General features: G+C 42.8%; 1 protein-coding gene across 1 annotated transcript; it reads left to right on the forward strand.

Annotated features, from left to right (window-relative positions):
- Positions 1-139: 139 nt before the first annotated feature.
- plekhh2 (pleckstrin homology domain containing, family H (with MyTH4 domain) member 2) lies at positions 140-25,156 on the forward strand. Its single transcript, XM_044046476.1, has 30 exons — positions 140-324; positions 3,132-3,267; positions 10,677-10,739; positions 10,828-10,977; positions 11,513-11,596; positions 11,682-11,763; positions 12,074-12,262; positions 12,651-13,564; positions 14,069-14,144; positions 14,217-14,311; positions 14,567-14,726; positions 15,066-15,202; positions 15,277-15,390; positions 15,797-15,883; positions 16,028-16,186; positions 16,288-16,368; positions 16,504-16,683; positions 16,867-16,975; positions 17,469-17,581; positions 17,750-17,929; positions 18,555-18,652; positions 19,844-20,021; positions 20,370-20,525; positions 20,612-20,709; positions 20,866-21,007; positions 21,120-21,256; positions 22,090-22,219; positions 22,814-22,900; positions 22,992-23,141; positions 24,213-25,156. Exons 2-30 carry the CDS (start codon positions 3,145-3,147, stop codon positions 24,396-24,398), a joined length of 4,458 nt encoding a protein of 1,485 aa, XP_043902411.1. The 5' UTR covers positions 140-324; positions 3,132-3,144; the 3' UTR covers positions 24,399-25,156.
- The last annotated feature ends 1,010 nt before the right edge of the window (positions 25,157-26,166 follow it).

Genomic DNA, 26,166 nt, shown 5'->3' on the forward strand with positions numbered 1-26,166 from the left:
GAAAGACTGCAACGGACCCGCCCACAGAGCGCTCCAGATTTCTATTGGTGGATCTTAACGTCAATTATTGTACGACGCAACCGCTGGGAGACGCCCATCAAAACTGCAATTGGACAGAAATCACGAAGCAGCTCCCTCTGACTATCTAACTCCAACTTTTCCCGTGTAACTGGATTGAAAACCTTTGGAAGACTGAGCCATTCACTGTGTTGTTGTTTTTTAAAGTTTCCCTCACAGGAATAAAAAAATAAGAAGAAACGCATAGACACCGGAATGGACATGGCGTGAAGTCCCTATTACAGCTTTACATCTCTACTCTCAAGGGTGAGTAGTAAACTAATGAAATTTGCTTTTTCTGTATAGTGAACAGGAAACGATGGAGAATAACGTATGGTGGCTAACTGGTCCCTTTTTTATCACTTTTTATTGGTGGAAGAAGTTAAACGAAACACTGATACTCACTGAGTTGGTGTTTTTTGTAAGTACATAAAAAGATAGCCGTGGGTGTTTTAATTCAGAGTAGTGATATTTTCTGTGATCTAAGGACACTTAAATCACCCAAATACATAACCTACTATGTGTGTTTGAAGTAAAATACCAACCTCTTCGCTCCACAGAGAGTTTATCTCAGGTTGACTCAGTCCTGTATGAGGAACAGCATCAATTGAATACTTTTCAGGACTGCTTGGTTGCTTGTCTGAATTTAAAGAGTGTGTACAGTGGATTTAAAGGTATGGCTTTGTTATGTGGAGTATAAAGTATATGTTGGAATACAATCAACTAACTAACTCTCAAAACTCTCAGAACAGAGCAACAACAAGGAGGCTTCACAACTTTTATATGATTAATATTGCGTTATATTTTGTTAAAAACAAAACACAAATTATTTTAACAATTGAACATGGGGCATTCGTATGGAATAACCACAAAGAAACACTTCTAAGATAACAGACAAACCTGGAAAAAGTGGGGTTGTAACAATAACATAGCACATTAGAAACATTTGAGTGGGGAAATAATATAATAAAATAAAACTTTTTTAAAAATGAAAAAGCAGTAGTGAGTGACGCATATACACAATGGACACAGCATTACTTAACTACTGGTCTATTAACAGAGTATTGTGCACATTTTACATAATAGCCCACAGGCATTTCATGGGATGAAAATGTAGTGCCTATTATAAAAGACAGGTACTGCTTGCACAGTCCATTTCCCAGTGAGAGGTGGATTATATTCCCACACTGTAAAGCCTTATTTTAATGTCATTCACAGCAGGTAGTGGAGTCTTTAATGACTGGCTGTGGAACCACTCCAGATCGAAACACAGGAACATTCTCACCCTACTGATTCTGGTTTCATTGTTTATGCAAACAAAAATAACTAGAACAAGACAACACGTGAAAGACATTGATTACCTTAATCTGGATAAAGGCATGCTCAGATTGAGAGATGATTTTATTAAGACGTGGAGTTTTTTTTTCCAATCTCAGTTGCATATGATAATGAATGAATGTTGTGAATAAATAGAGACATTTTGCACATTTAACTTTTCACAGACTTTTTGTTTTCTATTGATTATCACAGAATTGTTGTACCGTGATATTATTGGTATCATAGACCATGTATCGTGTATCGTGACATGACGTACCCTGTGATTCCAACACCTATATGATAACATCCCGTTTGTCTACATAATGTGAGTAATGTCTTATTGAGAACAAGGTCAACAGTTTGGCTGACTTTACTCTGGGGGAAGTGGGAGTGAAAGATAATCACAGACAGACGAGGTTCAGGGGTTAAATGGCCTTTTATGTTTCTCACTCAGCTCTGTATCTGTCCATGATTCACGCATTTGACTAATCTTCTGGCAGGATCTTTTTTTAAATCTCCAAAGAAAGAAAATTGGAGTGAATTCACCTCTGAAATTCACAAAGTGAATTACATATATCGTAAAAAACCCACTGTTTTTAAGTACATAAAAATATAGTTTTGGTTGTTTTAATGCAGAGTAGTGATATTTTTTTGAGATTTAAGGATACATAGGATACCTAAATACATAACCCACTATGTGTGTATAAAGTAAAATTTGAAATACCACAAATGAAAACCTTTTCACTCCAAAGAGCCACATTTCTGACGAGTCTTAAATTGTAAAAGTTACCAAATGTACAGTTCATACATTATGCATGCTCTTATATTTGTATTTCTTCTTCAGTATGTATACAGTATGTAAATACTTGCAGTCTGTTGTTGATGTTGTTTTGTGGGTTTCTTTTTTCCTTTGTCTATGATTATACCACAGGAAACAAGCAGAAAAAAATAAGCCTGTTGAAACAGTTTATGGCCTCTCTCTCTCTCTCTCTCTCTCGCTATATGTCTCTCTAGTCTCTACATATGTTTGCAGTCTCTTTGTGAGGAGGCCATGCTAATGAGAGGTTATTACATAGAGGAGAAACCCAGGCCTTCTATCTTCCTCCTCCTCCTCCTCCTCCTCCTTCATCTAAGATCTTCATCTCTCTCTCTCCTTCTCTCTCTCACTCTCACTCTCTCTCTTCCACCCCCCCCCTCACCCCACAGTCTGTTTTCTCTGGAAAACATGATGCAGATAGATCTGGCCCGGGGAGGGCATTGAGGTGTTTTGGAGCACCAGTGGAGTTTTACTGTTTGGTCAGGCAGAAGTGATACGCCCACTGCCCACGCTGGTTCAACTCAACCCTGGAATGGTAGCAATGCGTTTATACAACAACAACAAACCCTCTGTGTGTGTGTGTGTGTGTTCCATGTGGTGGAAATCTCTCAATCAAACCTATTCTGGTGCAGTAATAACACAAATGTGCGTCAGTCCTGTTATTGTCTCTCAGTCAGAAAAGACAATCATCCCTGGGGATTACAGTCACAGCGCCCATGTCAACAGACATACATACTATTGAGGTGCCTTTTAGCAAAACTCTGAATCCTGACCAGCTTCACAGGTGGTTTTCTTTTCCCCTGATCTCTGATCTCCTTCACAAGGAGGAAATTGAAAAGGAAATGTTCATACAGGAAGCCTTTAGGAGATTGCTGCACTACTATTTACATATATTTATTCTCTGTTCCACTTCTCCTCCCTCAATCTATCTGTGTTACAGAAGATCAGCCAGTATGGCGGATGGGGAGGAGACCATGAGCCAGGAGGACTGGAAGGAAAAGTGTACGGTCCTGGAGGCTCTGCTCATGAAGTTCAGAGTGCAGATCATCAAGATTCGAGAACTCACCGCTGACAAAGTTGGTTCAAGTAAACTTTATGCTTTTCATCACACAAAGACAAAACTCATCCTCTTTGCATCGTCATTGAGTCGAACTGTTGATTGTGACTGTTTCAAGATGGAATTTGGAGGCTAGAGGATGGAAGGCAGCAGTGAACAGAACGTGGCACAGGAGCAGTGGCGGCCACTTATCTGTGCCCAGGGAGCAATGAGGGAGTGTGTGCCTTGCTCAGGGGCACACCAGCCTAGGGATGAGCTGATGCAATACTCAATATCAGTCCATTACTGGTCAAAAATCACTGGATCGAATATCGGACAGATAAAAATGTAACATCCGATACAATCCAAACATCCTATCGCATGCTTCAGTCACATTGTGGGCTGTTTATTTCTTTTTCATGGGAGGAGAATATTTGTTACACAGCTGGAGAATGATGTCTTTGAAATAGAAGAAAACTTAAGTCCTCTGGCTCATAAAGAAAGATTAGGAAAGGTTGTGCCTTTTTTAATGAGTATTAAACTCGCACCATTGCAGTGATGCAGTCCTATCAATTCCCCAGATGTTTTTCTGCCCAGGCAGTTCATAAAACCAAACGTTTAATTGACAAAGGCAGCTTACCACCTACAGAAAGCAGCCTCTGCAGCTGCTTTCAGACCTGCACTTGAATCTGGAATTGTATGGAGATTGTCCAGCGGGGACTTTAAGTGAGAATGGAAGAATGGAGAATGTCCTTAGAAGTTCTCCTGCCACCTCACAAGTCTAATCTAAGGCCAATGTCCAGGTGACGTCATGTGAGAATGCAGCAGGAGAAGCTCATTGAATGAGAGTGCGATGACTCTGCCACCATTCTCCTGCTGTTGTGAACATAATTCACCTAGACAATCTCGCACTGCGCTCATTATATGTGAAGAATGTCTGGACCCAACTTTATCCTGAGTTCATGTCCACAAATAAAAAGGCTGGGGGCAAAATTTGAATCAAAGTCTATGGTAAAATCAGCCTACTCCCCACTTGATTTCTAATGTCAGTAAACATTTTCCTAAAGAAGTCTCAATAGCACATGGTGTCAGTTTTGTGAATTATGCCTCCATATAGGAAATAGACGATAAAGCACGACACATTATGAGTGGACACCAGTATCTGTGAACATTATGCGTCCAAAAATGACACCGCAACGCCGGTCTTCACAACACAATTTTCTTTTTTGCAACTGGAGGACTACGTCCATTTCTGTACACGGCCTATGATCGTACCACATGTACGTAAGTCCTTTTAAGTACAGGAAGACGTTCACATTCATACACAGTGAGTTGTGGTGTGTCTGGTCGTTGGGGACAGAGCAGCCTGTCCCTCCCAGCTGCTCGGCACTGGGCTGGCCCAAACTGTTCCGTGGCCTAGATCTGAAGCTGCTCTCCGGGGGATGCTGATTAGAGCTCTAATGTAAACAGCAGTCTGACCACAGGGCTCCGTCGCGCACTGCATGACGGGATTGACCCAGCTCCAGTCAATTACAGAGTCAAAGTAAGCTCAGCTGGACAGCAAAACAAGCTCCTGGAGAGACTTGGAAGACAGATTTGGCGTTGGTAGGTTTTTGCAGCCTGTGGAGAACATGTGAAAGTCTCGCCCCATCCGTCCTATTCGACAGGTTCAAATGAAATCGTAAAACACACCACTAAATAAACGCAGGGTCGCATACCATAGACACTGATGTGCACTCCACTGTAGCTTGCAATTCTTGTCTATTTAACACATCAATTAAAAGTTGGTGCCAACACCACGCACAAGGCAAACCACACTCTTTTCGTGTGTCGTTCCACGCTGGTGGAATGACCTACCGAGCACTACCAGAACTGGGGCGTCCCTGTCTGTCTTCAAGAAGCTCATGCAGACCCAGCGCTTCCAAGAGCATCTTCTGTCTTAGCACTTACCTACACTTAGTCCACTGTTCCTATCTAGTGAATTTCTATGTATATTTTCTTCTATGTAGCTTATTCCTCTTATGCAAGTCACTTTGGATAAAAGCGTCTGCTAAATGCTTAAAGGAATTAATCTTCAACAATTTGTATTTAGTTTGTATTACTTGAATAGGGCTAGTTTTTTTGAAAAATTGTGCTTCCCAACCTCAGTTACTCAGGGGAAACTGAGGTTGCGAAGCGCAATTTTTGAAAAATACTACCGCTATAAGCTAAATGCAAATCAGTGACACATTCCTTTAAATGTAAATGTAAATATCTGGTCCATAAATCACTTCTACGGTGCCATTATTATCGATTGACCCATCACCGTTGTGCCCACTGACCTCTTGATGCCATGAACTCATCATCATGTTGCTGTCCACAGACCCCTGCTGATGGTTTTCCTCTCCATTGAGGCTCCCACCAACTCAGCCCGGAGCTTGTTGTTTTAAAGCCTTGCGTGGGCGCATATATATATATATATATATATATATATATATATATATATATATATATATATATATACGTCACAGAAAAATCCCCCCCTCGTGTCTCGTTGTGGAGGTGGGCTCTGAGGCTCTCTGAGTGGTCAAGATACAAAAAGACACAGTAATAATAATAAAAGTAACAAGGTTGTTATTTATTGACTGATGTCTGACACGTAGCTAATCTGTCAGTGGCTTTATAGTGGCTGCTCCACCTTATGTAGCAATATATGACCAACATGTTTTCGTAACAGATTTTTACAGAAGGGTCTTCATGGAAGTAATGATTACTTTAAATGTTAATTAAGAGATTAAGTGAGACTCTATGTAAATAAAGCATCATTTCCTTATTTTTAAGGATAATGATAATAATTATTCATGTAGATTCCTTTAAGAATCCAAACGTGAGATTTCCTGCTTTAACTTCACAATTACTAAAAATAGAAATGCCAGCTATTGTAAGACATTTTGAATCCTCTAATTTCTGTTTCATGAACTACTTGACTACAGCTGGGTTTGGCAGATTACTGAAATCCTCGAAAGCCTGTGAGAGAGGATAGAGAGGGCAGGGTGGAATGAAGAAAAAAATAAAGCCCTGTGTAAAGACTGAGCTGCCCCACAGAAGGAAATACCCTTTAGTTTGGTAGAGAGTGTGTGTGCGTGTGTTGGACCAGAAGTGAGTTATTCTGTATGTTGAGTATGTCTGAGTGTATCAAAGAAATCTACACTATTGTAGATTTGATCCTGTACATTTTTTAGAAAGTGTGTGTGTGTGTGTGTGTGTGTGAGCGTGTGTGCGTGCATGTGTGTGGTGCAGCTATTTGGGGTGCGACGTTAGTTTTGGCCAGCGTGACCTCCAGCTGTAACACTGGGGCACACATCTCTTGGTGGAGACAAAGACGCCATGTGTGTTATACTTCATGATTCCTCCTCCCTGCGCTCGCTCACTGACTGACCCTGTGAGGAATAAATGTGATCCTCATATCTTATTTCTACAGACATAAACTATCAAGAGTGAGCAGACGGGAACTCTATGAAAGGTGTGACCCAACAAGTTAAAAAGACTTGGAGGTCATCAAAAGTGATTGCTATTGTGCTGATCTTTAAAGCTACTGGGATGGAGGATTTAATCTTTAAACATCAAGCTCACAAAGTATATCATTCCAATGAATTGTTTATATAAAAAAAACAGATTGATGCACATTTGGTGCTAGGTAGAATTTACAGTAGCAGGGTTGTGCATGTGTGATTAAGCCAAAATTGTTCAATTCAATCTGTGATATGTTTCACATTGGTCCTCCATGATGATCGATTCCACATTTAGAAAGAGACAAAGCATCCACCCACGTGTATATGCGGGGTTAACTGACCCTGTGGAGCGATTGTGTGTCAGATCAAATACGATGGTCGCGTTCGCCAGGTTAGAAGTATGTCACCTGCATGTTAAGATCTGATTCATAGAGAAATCAAGTTATGAAAACAAGTTTCAGGCAGCAGCGAACAGAGAATAAGCCCAAACTGTAGCTATATTTGACCCACAAGTATTTGGTGTGAAACCTGTATAATTGTAGGTAAACGTTATGCAGTGGCTACAGAGGGAGGCTTTGTGAGCTGGCTGTCTGGCTGTGGATGGAGTGATGGGGGAGGGAGGGAGGGAGGGAGGGATGGAGTTCAGGGGGAGGTTGGCCACAGAGCACTAGTTGTGGAATTCCAGGAATGGAAGTTGAACTGGTTTTGAATCTGAAGAGGGAATTCAATATAAGAGATGATAGAGCGTTGTTCAGAGGACATGGGGCGAGGAGAGAGGTTGCGAGTGTTTGTGTGTGACAAATGTGGACACATTAGAGCAGCATGGGTTGCCATATTGTACTTGAGTGTAGGGAGCAGGTAATGGGCCATGGAGTATAACTCTTACATTGCATTGCTCATCTCAGCTGCTAGTGACTTATCCTATATTTAACATAGAGAATGAGCAAAACACACATCCACTTACAGTCAGTACAGGGGAGAATATCGTTATCATTAGACTGTGTGTGTGAGAGAGAGAGAGAGAGAGAGAGAGAATGTCGTCTTCAGCTGTAGCCTACAGAATACAGGCCCTGTAATTAACAAGCTCTTCTTTGCCAGATGCTATATCTGTAACTGAGCAAGGCACATGTGGTTTGTGGCACAGCAGACAACCTATATAGTAGTAGTAATGTGTGTGTGACAGAGAGAGATTAACCTTTTCTGCATCTGCTTTTAATCAGAACTTGAGGTGAAAGTGATCTGTGTGTGTTTCTGTGGTTTGCACAGTGAGTAACTACAGAAATAGATCAAGAGTTTCATGCAGAGGGGTCACAGGTCCATGTGGTCATTCATCTTGATATTTCACTGCAGTTTATATTAGCTCAAACGTTATATGTTGCTACAGTACTTCTAAAACCCTAAGAATTTACAAGAATAAAATAAAAAAATGAAGTGACAAGTGGAGCAGTGGCTGCATTAAAGGTCTTGCTTCCACTTTAGTCCAGAAAATGCTGTGCAGTGGAAAGAGTTAGTGTCTCCTGCAGGGTGTGGCTGCTTTTGAGTCTGGGTCCATTTTCTTTTGGCCTCTGGAAGTGAACAGAAGCAGAGGGAAAACTGTAGCACAGGCATGCCAGTCTCCAACCGACACATCCAACCTGAGGCTACATACGGTTTTTCCGACAGTTTACACACAGTTTGATATGAACCAGAACTGGATGTTGATTTCCAAAGCGTGTGTAAGGAACCTCTGCGGACACCGAGTAGTTGGCGACATTAAAGTGCATCATGACGTGAGCTTGTACAGCCAACGGCATTTTCCAATCCTGTTGAGGTCAGAATACAAGGAAAAAACAGTGTCAGAACTTGGATGGAGGAAGAAATTAAAAAGATTAGAAATATACGTTGAAGTTCCACAGAATTAGAGAAACACATTTTCTTCAGTTAGCCTTTAAATGTTTTTCTATCTGTTGTAAACATTAGGAGCTCCTTCAGTCTTTGTGTGTGTGTTTTAGTAGCATCACACCTGTCTTTTAAAATAGAATCAATGTCACATTATTCATTTGCTGTGTCCTTGAAACGCGTCTGAAAACGGGTTCCAACCTTTTCACGGTTGTCATGCTTTAGTGGCACAACGTTGCCTCCATCTGTCTGAAACGAATAACTTACTATGTGCATCGCAAGAATGAAGCCGGCTATAGTCTGGAGTGGAGCTTCAATATGAACTTTGATGTACTTTTGTTAATGGTTAATTCATCCATCCAATTATCCGCTTACGTAACGGGTCAGGGAAGGACCCACATGCAGTACGCGAAGGCAGGCACAGTTGGTAATGACGTTTATTCAGCACAATGTTCAGCGACCGTTCAATGAAAACCCCGCGATGAGAAGCTGGGCTCACTGGAGATTTCTGGTTGTCTGAGCTCCGTACCGTGGAAAGTCCTGGAGCCCAAGGTGACAAGCCCACACAAGGGAGATGACAGGTCCGGTGCAGGGCCGTTCCGCCACTGGAACAAGCAGGCAGAAGACAGGCAGGTAGCAGGCTGAAGCTGAAGACGTTGTCAGGGCCAGCGAAGGCAGGTCAAGGACCGGCAGGGTCAGTCCTGCAGAATCATGTGGCACTGAGTGCACTGAGAGGTGAGTTTATATACTGGGTTGATTGGTGATCAGAGGCAGCTGAGTGCAACAGGTGGGATGAGTTGGACTAATGAGCAGGGAGTGGCTGAGGAGAAGGAGGGGCTGGTGAGCGGAGGTGAAGGAGATCCACACCCAAGGAATTGTCCATAATAACCAAGTCACTGAGAATGCAGTTGCTTAATAAAACAGTTTTTACAGTTGATTTTTGCAAGTGTATATTTTGTTATAATGTATCAATTCTAAAATCTTTAGCCATTTGACCTATTTTATATAGGTTTTACATATCATAGTTGAAGACATCACAATGGTGCAAGAATTGTATATTATACCGTACCTTTAGTGTCATTGTCCACATCCCGTTCTCTTGTGTGTCAGCCATCTTGTCCACAGGGGCTGTGATGCACTGCACATGTCATGTACTGAAGCTAAACAGCATAAAGTTCTCCGCTGAGAATTTCCGTCGACACACGGCATTTTCCTCAGTGAAGCAGCTGAGGTTTTCCAGCGTTTCCTCAGAAGACACTGGTTTCTCCCATTCTTCGGCCACTACGAGCTGAGGAATTTCAGAGGAATGTTGTCTCATAAAGCCATCCCTCGTTCCTCCATCCCTGTGCTTTTTTTTAAATCTTTGTGTATGAGTAAGTCGTGAGTGTGTGTGTGTGTGTGTGTCAGCATCTGTGTAACTGTGTAATGTGTGTGCACGAGTGGAGGGTTGTAGCCTGCATGACCTTTTCATGTTGCTGTAGTTTTAACACTCTGCTACCAGGTTCCACATGCCGGCCTCTGATCATCACGCACAAAGAGATGCTTGTACCTGCTATAGCTGTGATACCTCATCGTCATTATGTTTTGTTATAGTTAATTTATGAGATCATTTAAAGAGCACAAGCAAAATATGAGCATAAGTGTGTGTAATTACAGGCTGTAGAAGCTGATATCATGTGGTGTAAATTCACAAAGCCACAACTTACAAAGGAAGAGATTTTATATGAGAAACTTGCTAATGCCCAAACTGTAAATGCCGGTGTTGAAAAATGTATCTTAACCTAATTCTCTGTGTGAGTCATGTGCAATGGAGAATGTCCAGATGCTGGGAAGCATCTGCGCTGCTCCGGCGTAGCCGTGTTATCTTAACTCAAGTTCTCATTACGTCTGTAGCGCGCAGCTTTCTTTGTCTTTATTTGGTGCTGTTGTATTTGGCTTGGGACAGACGTGGAGTTGATACTTCACCTCCACGTGAAAAGGTTTTAGAGCGTCACAATGTGACGTGTGTGTTTATCGACTCATTAGAAACACAAGCAGAGGATATTTTGACAAAGGAACGTGTTTCTTCCTGCTTTCCTAGATTCAGCAGCTGGAGACGCAGGTGATCGATGCGGATAAACGGGCCTTCACTGCTCACCAGCAGGTAGGCTCTGCAGCACAACTGTTCACCTGTACTCAGTCCAGTGTGCGTTGCTCGTTTGCCCACCCGTTTGTATGTGTGGTGATTAAAGGTGGAGTGGATGGAGGAGAAGCTGAAGGCTCCAGATGGTCAGTCCGCAGACTCTGAGGTGCATTTGTTTCAGCGCTGCCAGGAGCTGGAGACCTTGGTGCAGGAGAAGGACGACGTCATCCAGCAGCTGGAGCAACAGCTGGAGGAGCAGGTAAAACATGCACACCGGGAATCTCATCAGAGCAATAGCTGTAGCAAGAGTGGATGTTTTTACTTTTTTTTAAATGCTGCACACAGTTTTGTCCTCACACACACTCACGCAAGCAAGCATTTTCCTCTAGGTTTGAGTAATGAAAGTCTAATTTGTCTGCTGTGCAGCTGGATAAAAGCTGCTGTCATGCCCTGGGAATTTGGAAAATAATTTTAGATGCTCAAACCTCAGCCTGGTAGAGAGAGAGGGAAGATGTTTTTGTTTAAGCAGCGTGTGAAGGACACAGAAACGGGATTTTTTTTTGCTATGAATACTGTGTTTATTATAACATTGAATTTGCAGCTTTTCTGAGCTCATCTGTGCTTTTTACAGTAAACCTGCTTTTTGGATGCACTTGAGAGGACTTTTCTCGGCACCAATTTTCCATTTGAATGAAATTCAGTGGCTCATTTCATCTGTGTTCATTTCTCTCTGGTATCTTTGTATTTTGAGAGAAACTTAGATGTCTCTGCATCCCACCTCTTCCTTCTACTAGAAACAGACCCGAATTCAAGATGCCAAAACAGTGGAGGAGAAAGCAGCTAAGATCAAGGAGTGGGTGATGCTGAAGTTGTCCGAGGTATTGTTGTCATCTTATTACATATAAACATGCCCAAGTCTGTTTTGTATGGATGGAAAAAAAAGACTTTATGTTTATCCTTCAGTTCGAGGTGGAGAACGCTGCATTAAGAGAAACCAACAAGCAACAGGCAGCTCAGATTCTGGAGCTACAGAATCAAGTGCAGGGTAAGGATGCCATCCATGTGTGCTTATATATGTATCCCTGAAGAAATTAAGCATACTTAATTGTCCATGTACTTATAAATAATTCTCTGTTAAATGTATACAAACAATGCTAATAAACTGGAAAAGTAGGAATCTCACAATTACTGGCTCTTCTCTGACGGACAATGTAACCAACTCAAACAATTTTTGTTTCAAACAAGATTTTTGGTACCCAAAAAATATTGTATTTATATACCCTATACTGTAACTGTGTACATGTAGAGACACACGTATGTTTGTTTTACCGCTGAGACATTATGTGTGTTTGCAGCGTTTGAGCACAGGTGTGGAGGCGGTGGACGAGGCGCGCTCATCAGACCAGGTGAGGCCCAGCGTCTCAGCAGCCTCACGTTCGGCTGTTTCCAGGTGAGAGGGAAGAATCCTCAGGTCCTCACGGGACCGGCACCTTCCCAGAGAACGCTCAGCAGCCAGGAAGAGGCCGAAGGCAGCGGGGAAGCTGGTGAGTCGTCACACAGTTACAGCCGTGGAAATGTGCCTGATGAAATCAGAAAGGAGAAATGGAACGTGACTTAGACAACATTTGTTGCCGTTAAGTCATATCTGTGGCGTTATAGGGAAAGTTTTTCACTGCTAAACCACTTGCTGTAGTTTACAGGGTTTATTGTAGAGGGTGTGTGAGTATTCTATTGTTTAGAAGGTAAATAATATGCCAAGTTGCACATATTCTGATCAAATCTGTCTAGACTGTATTTATTATTCTTTTTTCTATCACTATCTGCTACTTGTGTGACTAATAAAGGATAGTCTTATTTTATAAGACACACACACACAATGAGCACATCACGTAGAAATGATTAATGTACATATTTTCATGTTTGCCTTGACAGTGAAGAATAAGCAGACTGCTTCTCCAGAGGCAGATGGTGAAGTCCACAGACCAGATCAGGTTCTGTGTCCTCCTTTGGAGGATGACAGTGCATCTGAAGGCCTGGCTGAGGATGGACGTGGAGCTGAGTCTCGTGGCGTCTCCTCTGTGCTCTCCAGTGCTGCATCAGAGGGGGAGGGAGGAGGAGGAGGAGTCTGTGAGGGCAGAGAGGGAGTGTGTGGTCTGGAGTTCAGCCGTCCAGGCAGCGAGACCTACCTGACAGCGTCCGACGACAGCAGCTCTCTGTTTGATGATGACATGCAGCGAGCAGAGCGGCCCAGCTTCAGCCTACTGGGACAGTCAGATGTAGGGTCGGGTAAGGAGGGGGAGGAGGAGAAGGAGGAGGCACTCAGAGCCAAACTGGAGGATAGCAACTCTGAAGAGCTCAACAAGCGATTCCAGTCACAAAGACTTGACTCCTCATCTTCTTTCAGTGAACCAAACACTCCCAGCCCACTCCTCACCCCTGCCCTGACACCTAAGCGACCCACCCCGCCCCAGGACCTGAGGGACAACCCTGCCTCACCCAAACAGCCACGCCTGCGCACACCAGAGGGGTTTGGCTTGATGAATGTGTCTCTGGCCAAGAAGCACCTGAGCCAGCCCTCAGTCAGCTCAGAGACAGCCCACGGACAGTCACGCAACGCCCTCAGCATGCTGCGCCCCTACCGGCCGCAGGAAACTGACCTTGACTATGAGCGGGAGGTTGGCATGGAGACGAGCAGGGATATGGTCACTCAAGCCCCCTCTAGCACACATGTTGGGTCAACTGTGCCCTTCTCGCAGGCTTCAGCTGAACCTGGTGCACCAGACTGTGATCTGTCAGCACCTGGCAACACACCTCCTACCCCGCCTTTACACAGACTGCCCTCCTGGGTAAGAACGTCCAGCTGTCCATTAAAGACGCGTCTGTCGTGTCACTTAAACATTGTTAATGTGCGTCTACTGCTATGGTTCCCATTCACTCGCAGCAGTCTTGAAATAGTGCACTGGAAGACACTGGACTGATAGGATCATATTTGAATTCATAGTGTTACTGGTTTGTTAAAATTGTTATGCTGTGGTATCTTTTTTTCAACAAAAAAAACGTAGTTTTAGTCAGAACAATTGAGTGTGAGTTGTCAGGCAGTGAGAACCAAATTTAGGCACAATTTGACTGAAAGTCGGTGCCATTAAAAGTTTAGTATCCAGCCTCACTGACACGTGCCTTGTAAATAACATACCACATCTTCACATGATGCCTCCAACGTTACAAAATGATTACCATCTGTTGGGCTCGTACAGTATATTTAAGGTTATACACTAACAGATGCTTTCTCACGGTTTTAATGTGTGCGTGTTTTTATATACTGGTGGATAATCAGCAAAGTTTCTTCACAGGAGAGTCGCATCTATGCTGTGGCTAAGTCAGGCATCAGACTGTCTGAGACCTCGTGCACAGACCCTGCTAGCAAAGGTAAGTCAGACACACGTTTGATGCATTTTCATTTTAACTTCTGGTTAATGTAAGCTGTGATCTTTGTTGCAGACCCTTCTCTCCAGTCCTCTTACCCTGCCTTTGTGATGTACACATCCCTTGTCTATAAAAACATGACAACACCCGTTTATACTACTCTGAAGGGGGTAAGTATAGCTGAAGACTGATTTTGGTCTGTAAAGATGTTCATGAGGTTCATTTTAATATAGGCCTGGTCTGTCAATGCATTAAAGTTCTAGCATTTTTCTTTATTATTATTGTTCCTTTAACACAAATATAGCATCATTTTTAGCTCAGGTGGTCCTGTGTCTCTTTATAATATTCTTGTGTTTTTCAGCCCTTTGTTTTTAGTCAAGCAGTTGCAAATATCTAATCTAAATATCTACACTGTGTCTTCACAGAAAGCCACTCTACTGAGCAGCAGTCCATTCTCAGATGAGTCGTCCAGCTCTGAGGAATCATCTAGTTCAGGGGAGGAGGACAGCTCCGTCTGCAGCTCCCGCACCTCGTCCAGCTCCCGCAAAGACAGCAGCCCAGGCAGCCCACGCTCTCTCAAGAGAGGTAGAAGAAAAAGAGACACATGTGCCACAACACAGCTGTTAAAAGAGCAAAAACAGGCATTTAGTTAATCAATATTTGCTATGGAACTTCTTGATTTCATTAAGAAATATTAAATTATAGTTTGGTAACATCGTAGCATTTAATCATTGTCCAACCTCATCATCCCACTTGCGGAAATTTGGCAAAGGACGCACCATCATTAAAAAAGAAATACAATACAACATAATATAAAACACATGATAGACAATATGCCTAACAAAACACAACAATCAGATGTGCCAAATTCATAATGTGTATGTACGAACTCTCACGCTTTCCACCGCTCTGCATCTCCACCAGCTGTGTCCATGTCTTCAATGACATCAGAGAGTGACTATGCCATCCCGCCTGATGCCTACTCCACAGACACAGAGTGCTTTGAACCAGAGCACAAACTGCCCAAGACCTGCTCTGCAACCAGTGACAATGGCAAGAGTGTGAGTGTCTGTCAGGGTGTCATTTGAAATACATCATGTTAGTTAGAGGCTCTGACCTCCTGCATTGTTCATAGGAGCCAATGGAGAAGTCAGGCTACCTGTTGAAAATGGTAAAGACCTGGAAGAAAACCTGGAAGAGACGCTGGTTTGTCCTCAAAGATGGAGAGCTGCTCTACTTTAAGTCGCCTGTGGGTTTGATTCATTTTGTAGCTTCAATATTGAACTTAACTTACTTAAATGTTGTGCTCAGTATAAAGGTATAGTTCAGGTTTAAGGAAATGTGGCTGTATGATGCATAGACACATGGGCAGGATTGACAGCCAAGTCTGTTGGTTCACAGTTTTACCAACATGTTTAAGCTGGTAAAGTCTGTCTAATGGTGACATATAGCAGCAGCCATATTTTGAAGGTATTGTACAGCCAGCATACCTGACATTATGCTGGTAGCATTATAGCCAGCAGGGGGCAGAATCAGCTCAGGCAGAGCTGACTGATGTGTCACCTCCTCATACAACCACATTTCAAAACTATCCCTTGAAATGCCTAAAACCCATTAAGGCATTTCTTAGTGGATCAAATCTCTTTCTCCCGCAGAGTGATGTGATCAGGAAACCCCAAGGTCAAATCGAGGTCAACGCCACCAGCAGCATCGTCCGTGGAGAGGGAAAACAAGTTCTCCAGGTTGTCACCTCACCATTTTTTAATAAAAAAAGACTTACGTTGTGACTAATGTGAAACATCTCATGTTTGAAACATTTAAACTTTGTTGATTCCATTTTTCCTTTCCATCCTCATCTCTTTTTTTCCTCTCCTCCTGGTGTGTAGATAGTGACTGGGAAGCGTGTTTACTACCTAAAGGCTGACTCTCCCAACCTACTGGAGGAGTGGCTCAGGGTGCTGCTGACCGTGCTGAGACTGAAAGCGGCCAGTCCTCTCTTCACTCAGCCAGATATTCGCCCTGGCATGAAGGGCCTGCTCATAAAGGTCCAATAACCAATGTGGCCTCTTGCCCTGTGATGAATCTTGACACACGTACCCTTATTGGTAAATAGTGCAACCTCACAATTTTGTCAAATTTGCTTTAGGTGAAGCATGGCCACTCTAAGAGGGTTTGGTGTGCTCAGATTGGGAAAACGCTGTACTACTTCCGCAGCCAAGAGGACAAGGTACGATTTTGCTCCGCAAGCATTGACAGGAAGGGTAGACAAAAACATGGCGTGGACAGGTGGACATCTGGTCACTGGCTTTTATCTAAAGTGCAGCACTTAAGCTTATCTTTGTTGCTTTTGTTGTCTTCACAGTTCCCACTTGGTCAGATCAAGCTGTGGGAGGCCAGGGTGGAGGAGGTGGACAGGTCGCGGGATTCAGATGATGACCTGAAAGTGTGTGGGTGGGGCTCGCAGGGAGCACACTTTACCATCGCCATCCACCCACAGGAGCAAGGGCCCACGTACCTGCTTATAGAGTCTCGCCATGAAAAGGTTCTCGCACAGCATTTGTATTTTATTTGTTTTTATTCAGAACCATCTTGTTACTCAGTTAGCTCAGTTAGTTAGGCCTACTCCACACATGTGTCCCCCTTTCATGCTTCTCCGGCTTATCTAACAAAGGGGAAAATGCCCCCAACAATTCTAAATGTTGCTGCTGTCGTACTTGCTCTGCAGGACACGTGGCTTTATCATCTGTCTGTGGCAGCAGGCACCACAGTGGGTAAAGTTGGCACTGAGTTTGAGCAACTGGTGGGAAAACTCTTTCAGTTGGATGGAGATTCAAGTGAGTATTTCTTACAAATGATGCTGTGTCTCTGATTTTGTTTTACTAATAACTTGCTGAAGTGTCCTTGTATCTACAATGTAGATATGACAACATTCGAACATCGGTCACAGACAAAGCACCTTTGATTTATGCAGTTACTCACACCAAACGTTTAAATATAAGACACTTTCAAACCACTGCCAAATGAGCTCACACAATTTTTATGTCACGACAGGGAGAGGCATCAGCAATAATGCACCCTAAGGCATGTCTGATAGTATTGCCTGACAGAGCCCATTATCTTCTGTCTATTTTCATTCGATTATATTACCAAATCACTTCTTGTGACCTCTGAACTGATAACTGATAACCTTACGGAATCAATCAAGTCTTTCTCTCTTTACCATTTTCATGTAACATGAAACATATAGTGTTTGTTCTTTTTCTTCGGTGTTGCATAATTCAAGTGTCACTTTCTAATTAGTATCTCTCTCACGTCTCTGTCCGTCAGACTCACAGATCTGGAGACATCCCATGCTGTGTTTCAGTAAAGAGGCTCTGACGTCTCCTCTCACCACGCTGCCTTCACAGGCCCTGCAGACAGAAGCTGTTAAACTCTTCAAGGTTCACACTGAAAAATACACACACACACACACACAGACACGTTGTATTGATGTAATGTTTCATTCAGAAACATGTGTATAAAAAAGCTTTCATTTGAACAGTGTCATACCGCTGAAGTATTTTAGATCATACGTCGCCTCTCCTCCTGTCTCTGTCTCGGTGCATCAGACTTGTCAGCTTTTCATCAACGTGGCCATTGACGCCCCAGCTATCGACTACCACGTCTCGCTGGCCCAGAGTGCCCTGCAGGTGTGTCTGGCACACCCCGAGCTCCAGAACGAGTTGTATTGCCAGCTCATCAAGCAGACACGCAAGAGGCAGCCGCACAATCACCCAGGACCACTGCAGGTTTGCTTTCTCGCCACAAGATGTCAGCAGTGTCTCGTAATATTATTCTTTCACTGAGATTCGCAAGAGGAAGAACAGGGTGGAGCTGTAAACAGAGGGTTGCTGAGTAAACTCATATATCAAACGCCTTGAGCATATAAATACGTAATTTCTTTCTTTTTCAATCACTTCAGTCAACAGTGTGTTGTTAGACACTTCGAGAGCCTTGCCTTTGTTGTGTTGACATAAATACAAAAAGAGCCTTTATGCTCAGTGACCAAGCCCTCCTAAATCTAGTTCTCTTCTAGTCATGTGACATTCCATAGCCAATATGCAAATATAGCAAGAACACCTGGAGTCATATTGACCAGCAGAGGGCAGCTATTGAAGCTGAAAGGTCACCTTTACCTGATGATTTTTAAAACAGAGTGATTCATAGCATGATTAACTTTTGAATTTCCTCCAGGAAACGCTGTGTTGTTGACTAATGTGATCAAAACGGATTGCAATTGTGGCAGACAGTTTCATGGTAAAACGTTGTGCAACCGCAGTTGCCGGTTTGTCGCTCGCCTGCCGCTTTGCCGTCCGTGAGAGGTCGTACAGAAACGTGAGCAGTGACAGTGTGTTTGTGTGTGTGATTCTTTAGGGTTGGCAGTTTCTAGCCCTGTGTGTTGGACTGTTTCTGCCTCAGCATCCTTTTCTCTGGCTGCTCCAGATCCATCTCAAAAGACACGGAGACTCCAGGTGACAACAAAAAAAGCATGTGTCATGCTTGAGTCACATGCCTGCCAAACAAGTCTGCTGAAACCTGCTGAACTGTTTCCATTGACTTATTGGTCAGATAATATTTTTCCACGAATACTATTATTGCGTTGCATTACACTAATGATTTAAAAACAGGTTTGATTTAAGTATGTCATTAACTTAGCAAATTACATTTGGTTCCCCCTTAAAATCTCTAATATGTTGGCACACACAGATGTCTAACAATCCTGACACTCTACATCATAAATGAGGCTGTAGTGACACTGACACACGCCTCATCATCTTTCCCTCTTATTTGAATGTACAGTAGTTTGTAAGGTGCAGTTCGTCATGGAGTGCCCTTTTTCAAATCTGAGGTCAATAAAACACAAGGGTCGAAAGTTATTAACCTTTTCAAAGAGACAACACCAGTTTCAAACTGAGGGTGTGGCACGTCAGAGGCATAACTAAACATTTCGAGTTAGGTTATGTGATGGACCAAATCCAGCGTGTTTGCCCGACTGTTAATGCAAAATCCAGGATATTTGTACTCCTGCGACTTCAGTTCAACATTTTTTTAAAGTTCAAAATGAAAGTTGTAGTGTGTAACTTTATCGTATAAACAAACGTGTGTTCCATTCACTTTGTGACACTTTGTGTTTCTTAGTATAGCAGTGTGTTTTGTGCTCATGTTGCCCAGCGACATTCCCGTGCATGACTGAAAACACAACAACAGCGAAAAGTTTCAAAGGTAAATTCTACTGTTCAATAGTTGGACGGGATAAATGCTTCTTGGCCCCGCCCACCCCTGTCCTGCCACTGAATACACAAAAACACTCCCTCAGTCACGTCTGACAGTACCGGTTGACAGAGGCTGTTTTCAGATGAAGGACGCGGGATAAAAATAATGTCCCATCATTTCTGTTCATGACCAGGCAAAATAATAACAACAACAAAAAAATCACCACAGGTTACACACTGCAGCTTTAAGTTAACAGGTAAATCCAGTAATGTCCATGTATTGCTTTCCATTCCAGTCCACACAATTGCTTCAAAGGCACAAATGAATGTCATCTACAAAGGTGATTAGTTAGTGCTGAAATGTGTTGTGCTAGTTCATTTTTTTACATTTTACTATTCTCATATAATGCCCATCCCTCTCATGCACTCCTGTATCACTATCTCGCTCAGGACTGAGGTAGGTAAGTATGCCATCTACTGCCAGCGCTCCATGGAGCGCACCCAGCAGAAGGGTGAGAGACAGGCCAGGCCGTCCCGTATGGAGATCCTGTCCATCCTCCTGAGGAACCCCTACCATCACTCACTGCCTTTCAGTGTCCCCGTTCACTTCCTCAACAACACCTACCAGGTAATGTTGACATGTCACACAAAAACACAGATAGCAATATTCATTAATATTAATATGACTATTATTAGAATGACGAATACAGCCGAATTCCAAGAGTAATACAAATATTACAATGTACATAATATATTGATCTAAAAGAAGTATAAAATACAAACTATTTATTACTAATTATTATTATTAAAAACTTTTATTAATGTTTATTCATTTTATTAATTCATTTCTTTTTTCATCACACTGTTTATGTTGAGTGTGATGTCCAAGCTACTGGACCTTGAATTTGCCCTTGGGGCTCAATAAATTTTTTGAATTGAATTGAATCCCTACTCCCTACTCTGCATTTCTCCACAGGTGGTGAGCTTCGACGCCTCAACCACAGTCGACGAGTTCCAGTGTCGCTTAAACCAGGACACTGGCATGAGAAAAAATAGCCTATCCGGTTTCAGCTTGTACTCGGACGATCCTACTGGACGGGATGTGGAACACTGCCTGCAGGGAGGCATCAAGGTGCGCTTTTCACGATTCACGTGAAGGTTACGTTTTTTTGTTCTTTCCCAACATCACGAGTCGTTGATGTGTATGTGTATGTGCAGATTTGCGACATCATCTCCAAATGGGAGCAGGCCTGTAAGGAGCAGCACACTGGCAAGTCTGAGAACGCCAGGACTGTACGCCTCACCTACAAGAACAGGTAGTGACTCTTTAGAGTGAACCAGAACCAGAAACATTTCACATATTGTAGTCTTCAAAAGAGATTATCATGTGGTTCATCCATTCATTTCTTTTTTTCCATAACCATCTTCTCCCTCCCTCTGTTTCTGTTTTTCATTTCCTTTCTTTTCCCCAGGCTGTACTTCTCTCTCCAGGTCAGAGGGGAGTCAGAGAGGGAGAGGTTGCTCCTGGCGTATCAGACAAATGAAGCCATTGTTGCCGGACACTTTCCTGTTAACAAGGAGCTGGCCCTGGAAATGGCCGCCCTGCTGGCTCAGGTCTCAAACTTCATTCATTTGAAGTGTTTGCTGCCTTTAGTCACTCTCAGGAACTAATATTACCAAACCCTCACTTGAAAACTAACAAACACCTTTGTGTTGTGGTGTTCAGGTGGAATTTGGGGATTTTGAGCGTCCCTTCTCTGCTCCTGGATCAGCCCTGACCAAGTCTAACCAAACCCTCAAACAGGTCCTGGAAAGATTTTACCCTAAACACTACCGTAAGACCACAACTGAGGAACAGCTCAGGTACCAGAACACACTGACAACTTGCTGTGTCTCTACACACATTTCCTGCTTTAATGTTTATGTAGTGATGGCTAAATAATACTGAATATGGCTGCATTAGAATCATTACTTCAGCCCCTAAGCCTTTACACATTCAAACTGTTATAAAATATGTGATACTACATTCATATTCATATTCAGTGGCTCGACATTGCCTTGTTACTGCCCCTTTAGACTGAGGTGGAGATTTGTGTCAGTATTAGAAGAGGAGATGAACATGCTAGTGGTAAAGAAAGACAATCAGGAGGTTCAAACCGCACGTGCTGAAGCTCAGAGCCTAAATTTCACAAACCTCAATATCCTGTTTGTGTTGGCAGTCAGCAGGCAGAAACTCCTCCCATCTGCTCTTATTTAATCATTTTTACTAAGCCGCTCGAAAGAGGTCTTACTCTATTTTTGTTGTTTACAATTTGAATGTAATTAGTCGAACAGGAGGTCTAAAACCTGCACCTGTCACCATCTTGCTCAAGCCAGTCTGCTTTCCCTGACCTGCGTGTGCGTCTTTTATTGTTCATGTGCTTGTCTGTGCCTTTAATCTGTCTCATTAATGTTTCAGTCATTTTGCACAGTTTATTATTATTTCTTGTATTGTGAGTCTCTTTGTTGCATGCACTGTTCTATTATAGAATGTCAAATGCCAAAACCAATCAGAAGATAAGTCAGAAAATATTTATTTAATCTTTTTGTTTTTGTTCGAACTGTCCAAGATTCCACCAAACTATGAATGCAATTGTTTCTTTTGGACCCCTGTTTATAAAGACTGCATTAAAGGGTTGTGGTTTTATACTCTGCAGGCAATTACTGCAGCGTCTCTCTGCCCGCTGGGCCTCGCTCAGGGGTCGAAGTTCGTCTGAGTGTGTCAGGATTTACCTGACGGTTGCTAGGAAATGGCCGTTCTTTGGTGCAAAACTGTTTGAAGCAGAGGTAAGTGTGCGTGTGCGTGTGTGTGCATGCGTGCGTGCCTGCGAAATAATACATAAACTGGTGTCGAACAAATCAAGATACAAACTAAGATAAAACAAAAAGGATGAGGAAAGAAATGGAAACAGCATCATGTTTCTCATGTTTCACCTACTAAATAAATAAGGATTAAGTTTGAGTGATAGTGTGTGTGTGTGTGTGTGTGTGTCATGTTTAAACACGCTCTAGGACGAGTGAATTGTAGTGACTGTTGTACGTGTTGTTGACTAAGGATTTAGTCCACCTTTATATTCTTTGAAGTCCAAACTGTCGTCTCAGTCGGACCAACAGCTACAAAACAACACACGGACGAGTAGTGTGACGTCGCTACTCGGCAATGTTTGTGTCCTGAGATCTTGTGAGGCAGAAATTTGTGCATGGATCCTTTAAAGACAACAGCCTCTCGTGTCTGAGACTCATTTTGAGCATAACCACACATCACTGTCAAAACATCGACACTCCTTCTCTACTCTATCTACATTGCAAAGATTTGTTTCAAATTTCAGTTTCAGCCGGAAAAGTACTGTCTTCACTGCCTGTGTTTTTCTCTGCCTTTAGGCCATCACTCCGTCTCCAGAGCAGGGTGCGCGGGTTTGGCTGGCCGTGCACGAGGATGGCATCAGCATTCTGGAGCACAACTCCGTCGTAAGTGTTCCGGATGAGTTTCTACATAACTTTGCACAACAGCTTCACATGTGAGCTTGTTTTGTGACATGCGGCCTCGTCCTGTAAACAGAAACCGCTGGTGTCCCATACCTACAAGAACCTGATGACATTTGGGGGCTGCAAACAGGCCTTCATGCTGGTGCTGGGACAGAGCATTGGCACCAACGGCAGCAAAGACAAACCCACAGATAAACATCTGTTTGCCATGGACAACTCAAAGGTGAGTGAGAGGCAGCGATCTACACGTTTTGTCTTATGTGAGTCCACTTATTTTGGTCAAGTTATTGAGGAAGAGTTCAACAATATAGCTCAAAGATGCTCAAAGACGGGCACCTGCATACAGTTCCATCATTGTGCGGCCATTCTGCTCTGTCTTTACCATGTTTACATACCTGAATGAACTGAGCCCCTGTCATGTGCTTGGCTGATTAGATATTTCCATGATAAAGTAGAAGAACAGGTGTATCTAAAGAAGTGGCCGGTGAGTGTTTACCAAAATTAAAGATAATTTCTTTATCTACAAGAAGCTTGTCGGGAGAAGAACCTTCATGTCGTATGATAAACAAACATTTTAACTATGACCTGCACATATGTCTGCAATCTGGCAGAAAACATTCAGAGTATTTTCAAGCTGTGACTGAAGCAGCAAAACCTGTCCAGCAAAAAACAAATGATTCACGAAGAAAACCAAACCAAACGTAAAAATGTAGCTTTGTTTGCAGCGTTAATTGATAATCAATTAATTGGTTTGAGGTTGTTTTTTTTCAATAATTAAAACAACCGTTCTGATTTTTTGGCTCCTTAAATGTGAATATCTTCTGGCTTCTTTGCTCCATATAACAAAGGAATCATTAAAACGGAATTATTTTGACATTCAACCACATCATCGTACTCATTTAATCGAGAAAATAGTCGACAGATCAATGGATCAATGAAAAAAATTGGTATTTGCAGCCCGATAAACACATTTGTAATTGTAAAAGCTCCAGTGTGTCACTCGTGTTGCCAAAACACAGCTAGTGTAGCTATCTGCTAGCAAGACTATCTCACTCATGCTTCCGTCTTCTCTCCTTCAGTCAAAATAAAAACATAAAATATGCCACTCAGCGTGGGAACGTTGCCACGGACACGAACAAACAAAACACAGCTCCACTCAGAGGTGGATGTGCACACGTCTGTCACCAGCACCACCGTTTGATTCCTTGCTTCCTGCACATCGCCCAACAGACAGATGGTGGTGAATGTCTTTTGCAAAGTGACTCTGACGTCTGAAACGTTGATTTGTCAACAGATCAGAGAAATCACCCTCCTCGTCTCCAGTTACATCAACAGTGTCCATCAGCAGAAGGCCGCCGCTCACCACCTCTCTGCCCCAGCTTTGATGGTCGCTCAGCCCATCAGCCTCAAGAGCAAAGAGCTGAGGAGCAAATCACCACCAGCGCTGGGACGACCCAGCAAGGCCCCGACACTGCTGTGACGGCAACCCAACAGGACAATGTCATCTCATGGTTTTCCTTTTTTTTTTTTTTATTAAATGAAGGAATTGTTTGAACACATAAGAAGCTTTGCTTAATGATGCTTTATGAAGAAAGAAATAATACAAATAATTGTATTGGGGTGTTTTTTTGCAGGGCACAGTAATTCTCTTATTTTTGTATGACGGAGGATACTGAACAACAAAAAGAAGAACATAAACCAACTGCAGTGAATATATTGAGTGTCGCGAAGCAACGTGTGACAGGTGTAGGAGTGATGAGTTGCTTGTGACGCGAACCTCGAGTGTGAGCCCTGTGTGCTTTTAGTTACTGAACAGCCAGGTGAGCTGTGAAAGCTTTAATTGTTCACTCATTCACTGGTGGAGTGGATGCCTCAAATCAGCCAATGTTCCGTCGGCGTCGCTTAAAAGAGGAAGTATGGCAGGGTTATGGTATGAGAAGTCTGTGGTCATTAAGAGGAAGATGGTAAGAGGATGAAGAACATGTTTGATAATAAACGAATAGGGTGAACTAGGATGTTGTTGTTTTTTATTTATATGTAGTGGCTCATTCCATTAACAAGAAACTGGAAACCTTTCGTGTAAGGTACTTTTTAAAGAAAAGTAATCATTGTTTTTACACCTGTATATGTACAGCGAAGCATATCAGGTATCATATTTATTTGTCAAATGAATTGTATTTAAATGCAGTTTTGTGTTATAATTAATGAAATGCTTGAATAAAGTCAAGGTTACTTCCTCATTGTCTACCTGCCCCCTTTTTTTTTATTATATATTATAAACCACGCCCTCTGGGAGGCAGTTCATATACACAGCGAAACAATGACAGTACAGACACTCACTATTTCCTACATCAGCCTTCTTCTACTGCCCCACAGTCGCCGCGAAGGTATCATGACATGTCGATACCTGCAAAAGGTGCCTGACAGCAACTGGCACACCCTCATTCCTGCAGTCTTTCACAGAGGAGAGAGACAGGGAGAGCAGTGGGGGAGGGGGGGAGGTTATATGAAACCTGCCTCAACTAGTTTGAGGCATACTTTTGTCCCAGTGTCACTATGGAGACGAAGAGAGAGGGAGGACTCTCACAGAGGGGGGGGAAAAACTGGGTGAGGCTAAATAGAATGGAGTCAAAATAAAAACAAAGTAAATGTGCATGAACAATCGAATAACACTGGACAAGAGTTAGGAGAGGAAGTCATACAAATAATAGGTCCTTTCAAAATATTTGTAAACTAAAATAGTCAATTAAAAACCAGAGAAAGCACTCCGAGAGCACAAACCTGCACCAAAGCTGCTCAGGTTCACTCCGATATCTCACAATTACTGTCAGGAAATCCTAAATCCACACCAAAATGTAATCATTTCTTTCAAAATGCATGACTTTTTGAGTTATGTTGCTCACTAACAGACAAAAGGTAATGATTAAACTTTTTGTCATGGTGTTATGTGTCACATGTGAACACTAAGGCTTAAATAGGGGCTGCTCCATCAAAGAGAACGCAGACACACAACAAAGCACAGACCCCTGTGATCATGTTTTGACAGGAATGTTTACTTCCGCAGTTCCACCACCTGCGTCTCGACTCTCCTCCACTCGAGTCGCCCCTTGTTCAATTAAACCATTTCTGCTGCAGACTTTGACTCTGAATAAAAAGCTCCTTCAGGGTTGCTCCAAGCGCCTTTGAACCCAAAGCTTTCTCTTGGTATTTGTTGTGTACATACTGCAGAGTGCTCATTTATACGAGTG

The sequence above is a fragment of the Solea senegalensis genome, linkage group LG15, assembly GCF_019176455.1.
Source record: "Solea senegalensis isolate Sse05_10M linkage group LG15, IFAPA_SoseM_1, whole genome shotgun sequence".
NCBI lineage: Eukaryota > Metazoa > Chordata > Actinopteri > Pleuronectiformes > Soleidae > Solea > Solea senegalensis.

Coding starts and splice junctions, on each gene's coding strand:
- plekhh2 (XM_044046476.1), top strand. CDS start 3,145: ATGGCGGATGGGGAGGAGACCATGAGCCAGGAGGACTGGAAGGAAAAG. Junction 18,653..19,843: donor AAAAGACACGGAGACTCCAG/GTGACAACAAAA, acceptor TATCTCGCTCAG/GACTGAGGTAGGTAAGTATG. Junction 20,022..20,369: donor TCCTCAACAACACCTACCAG/GTAATGTTGACA, acceptor ATTTCTCCACAG/GTGGTGAGCTTCGACGCCTC.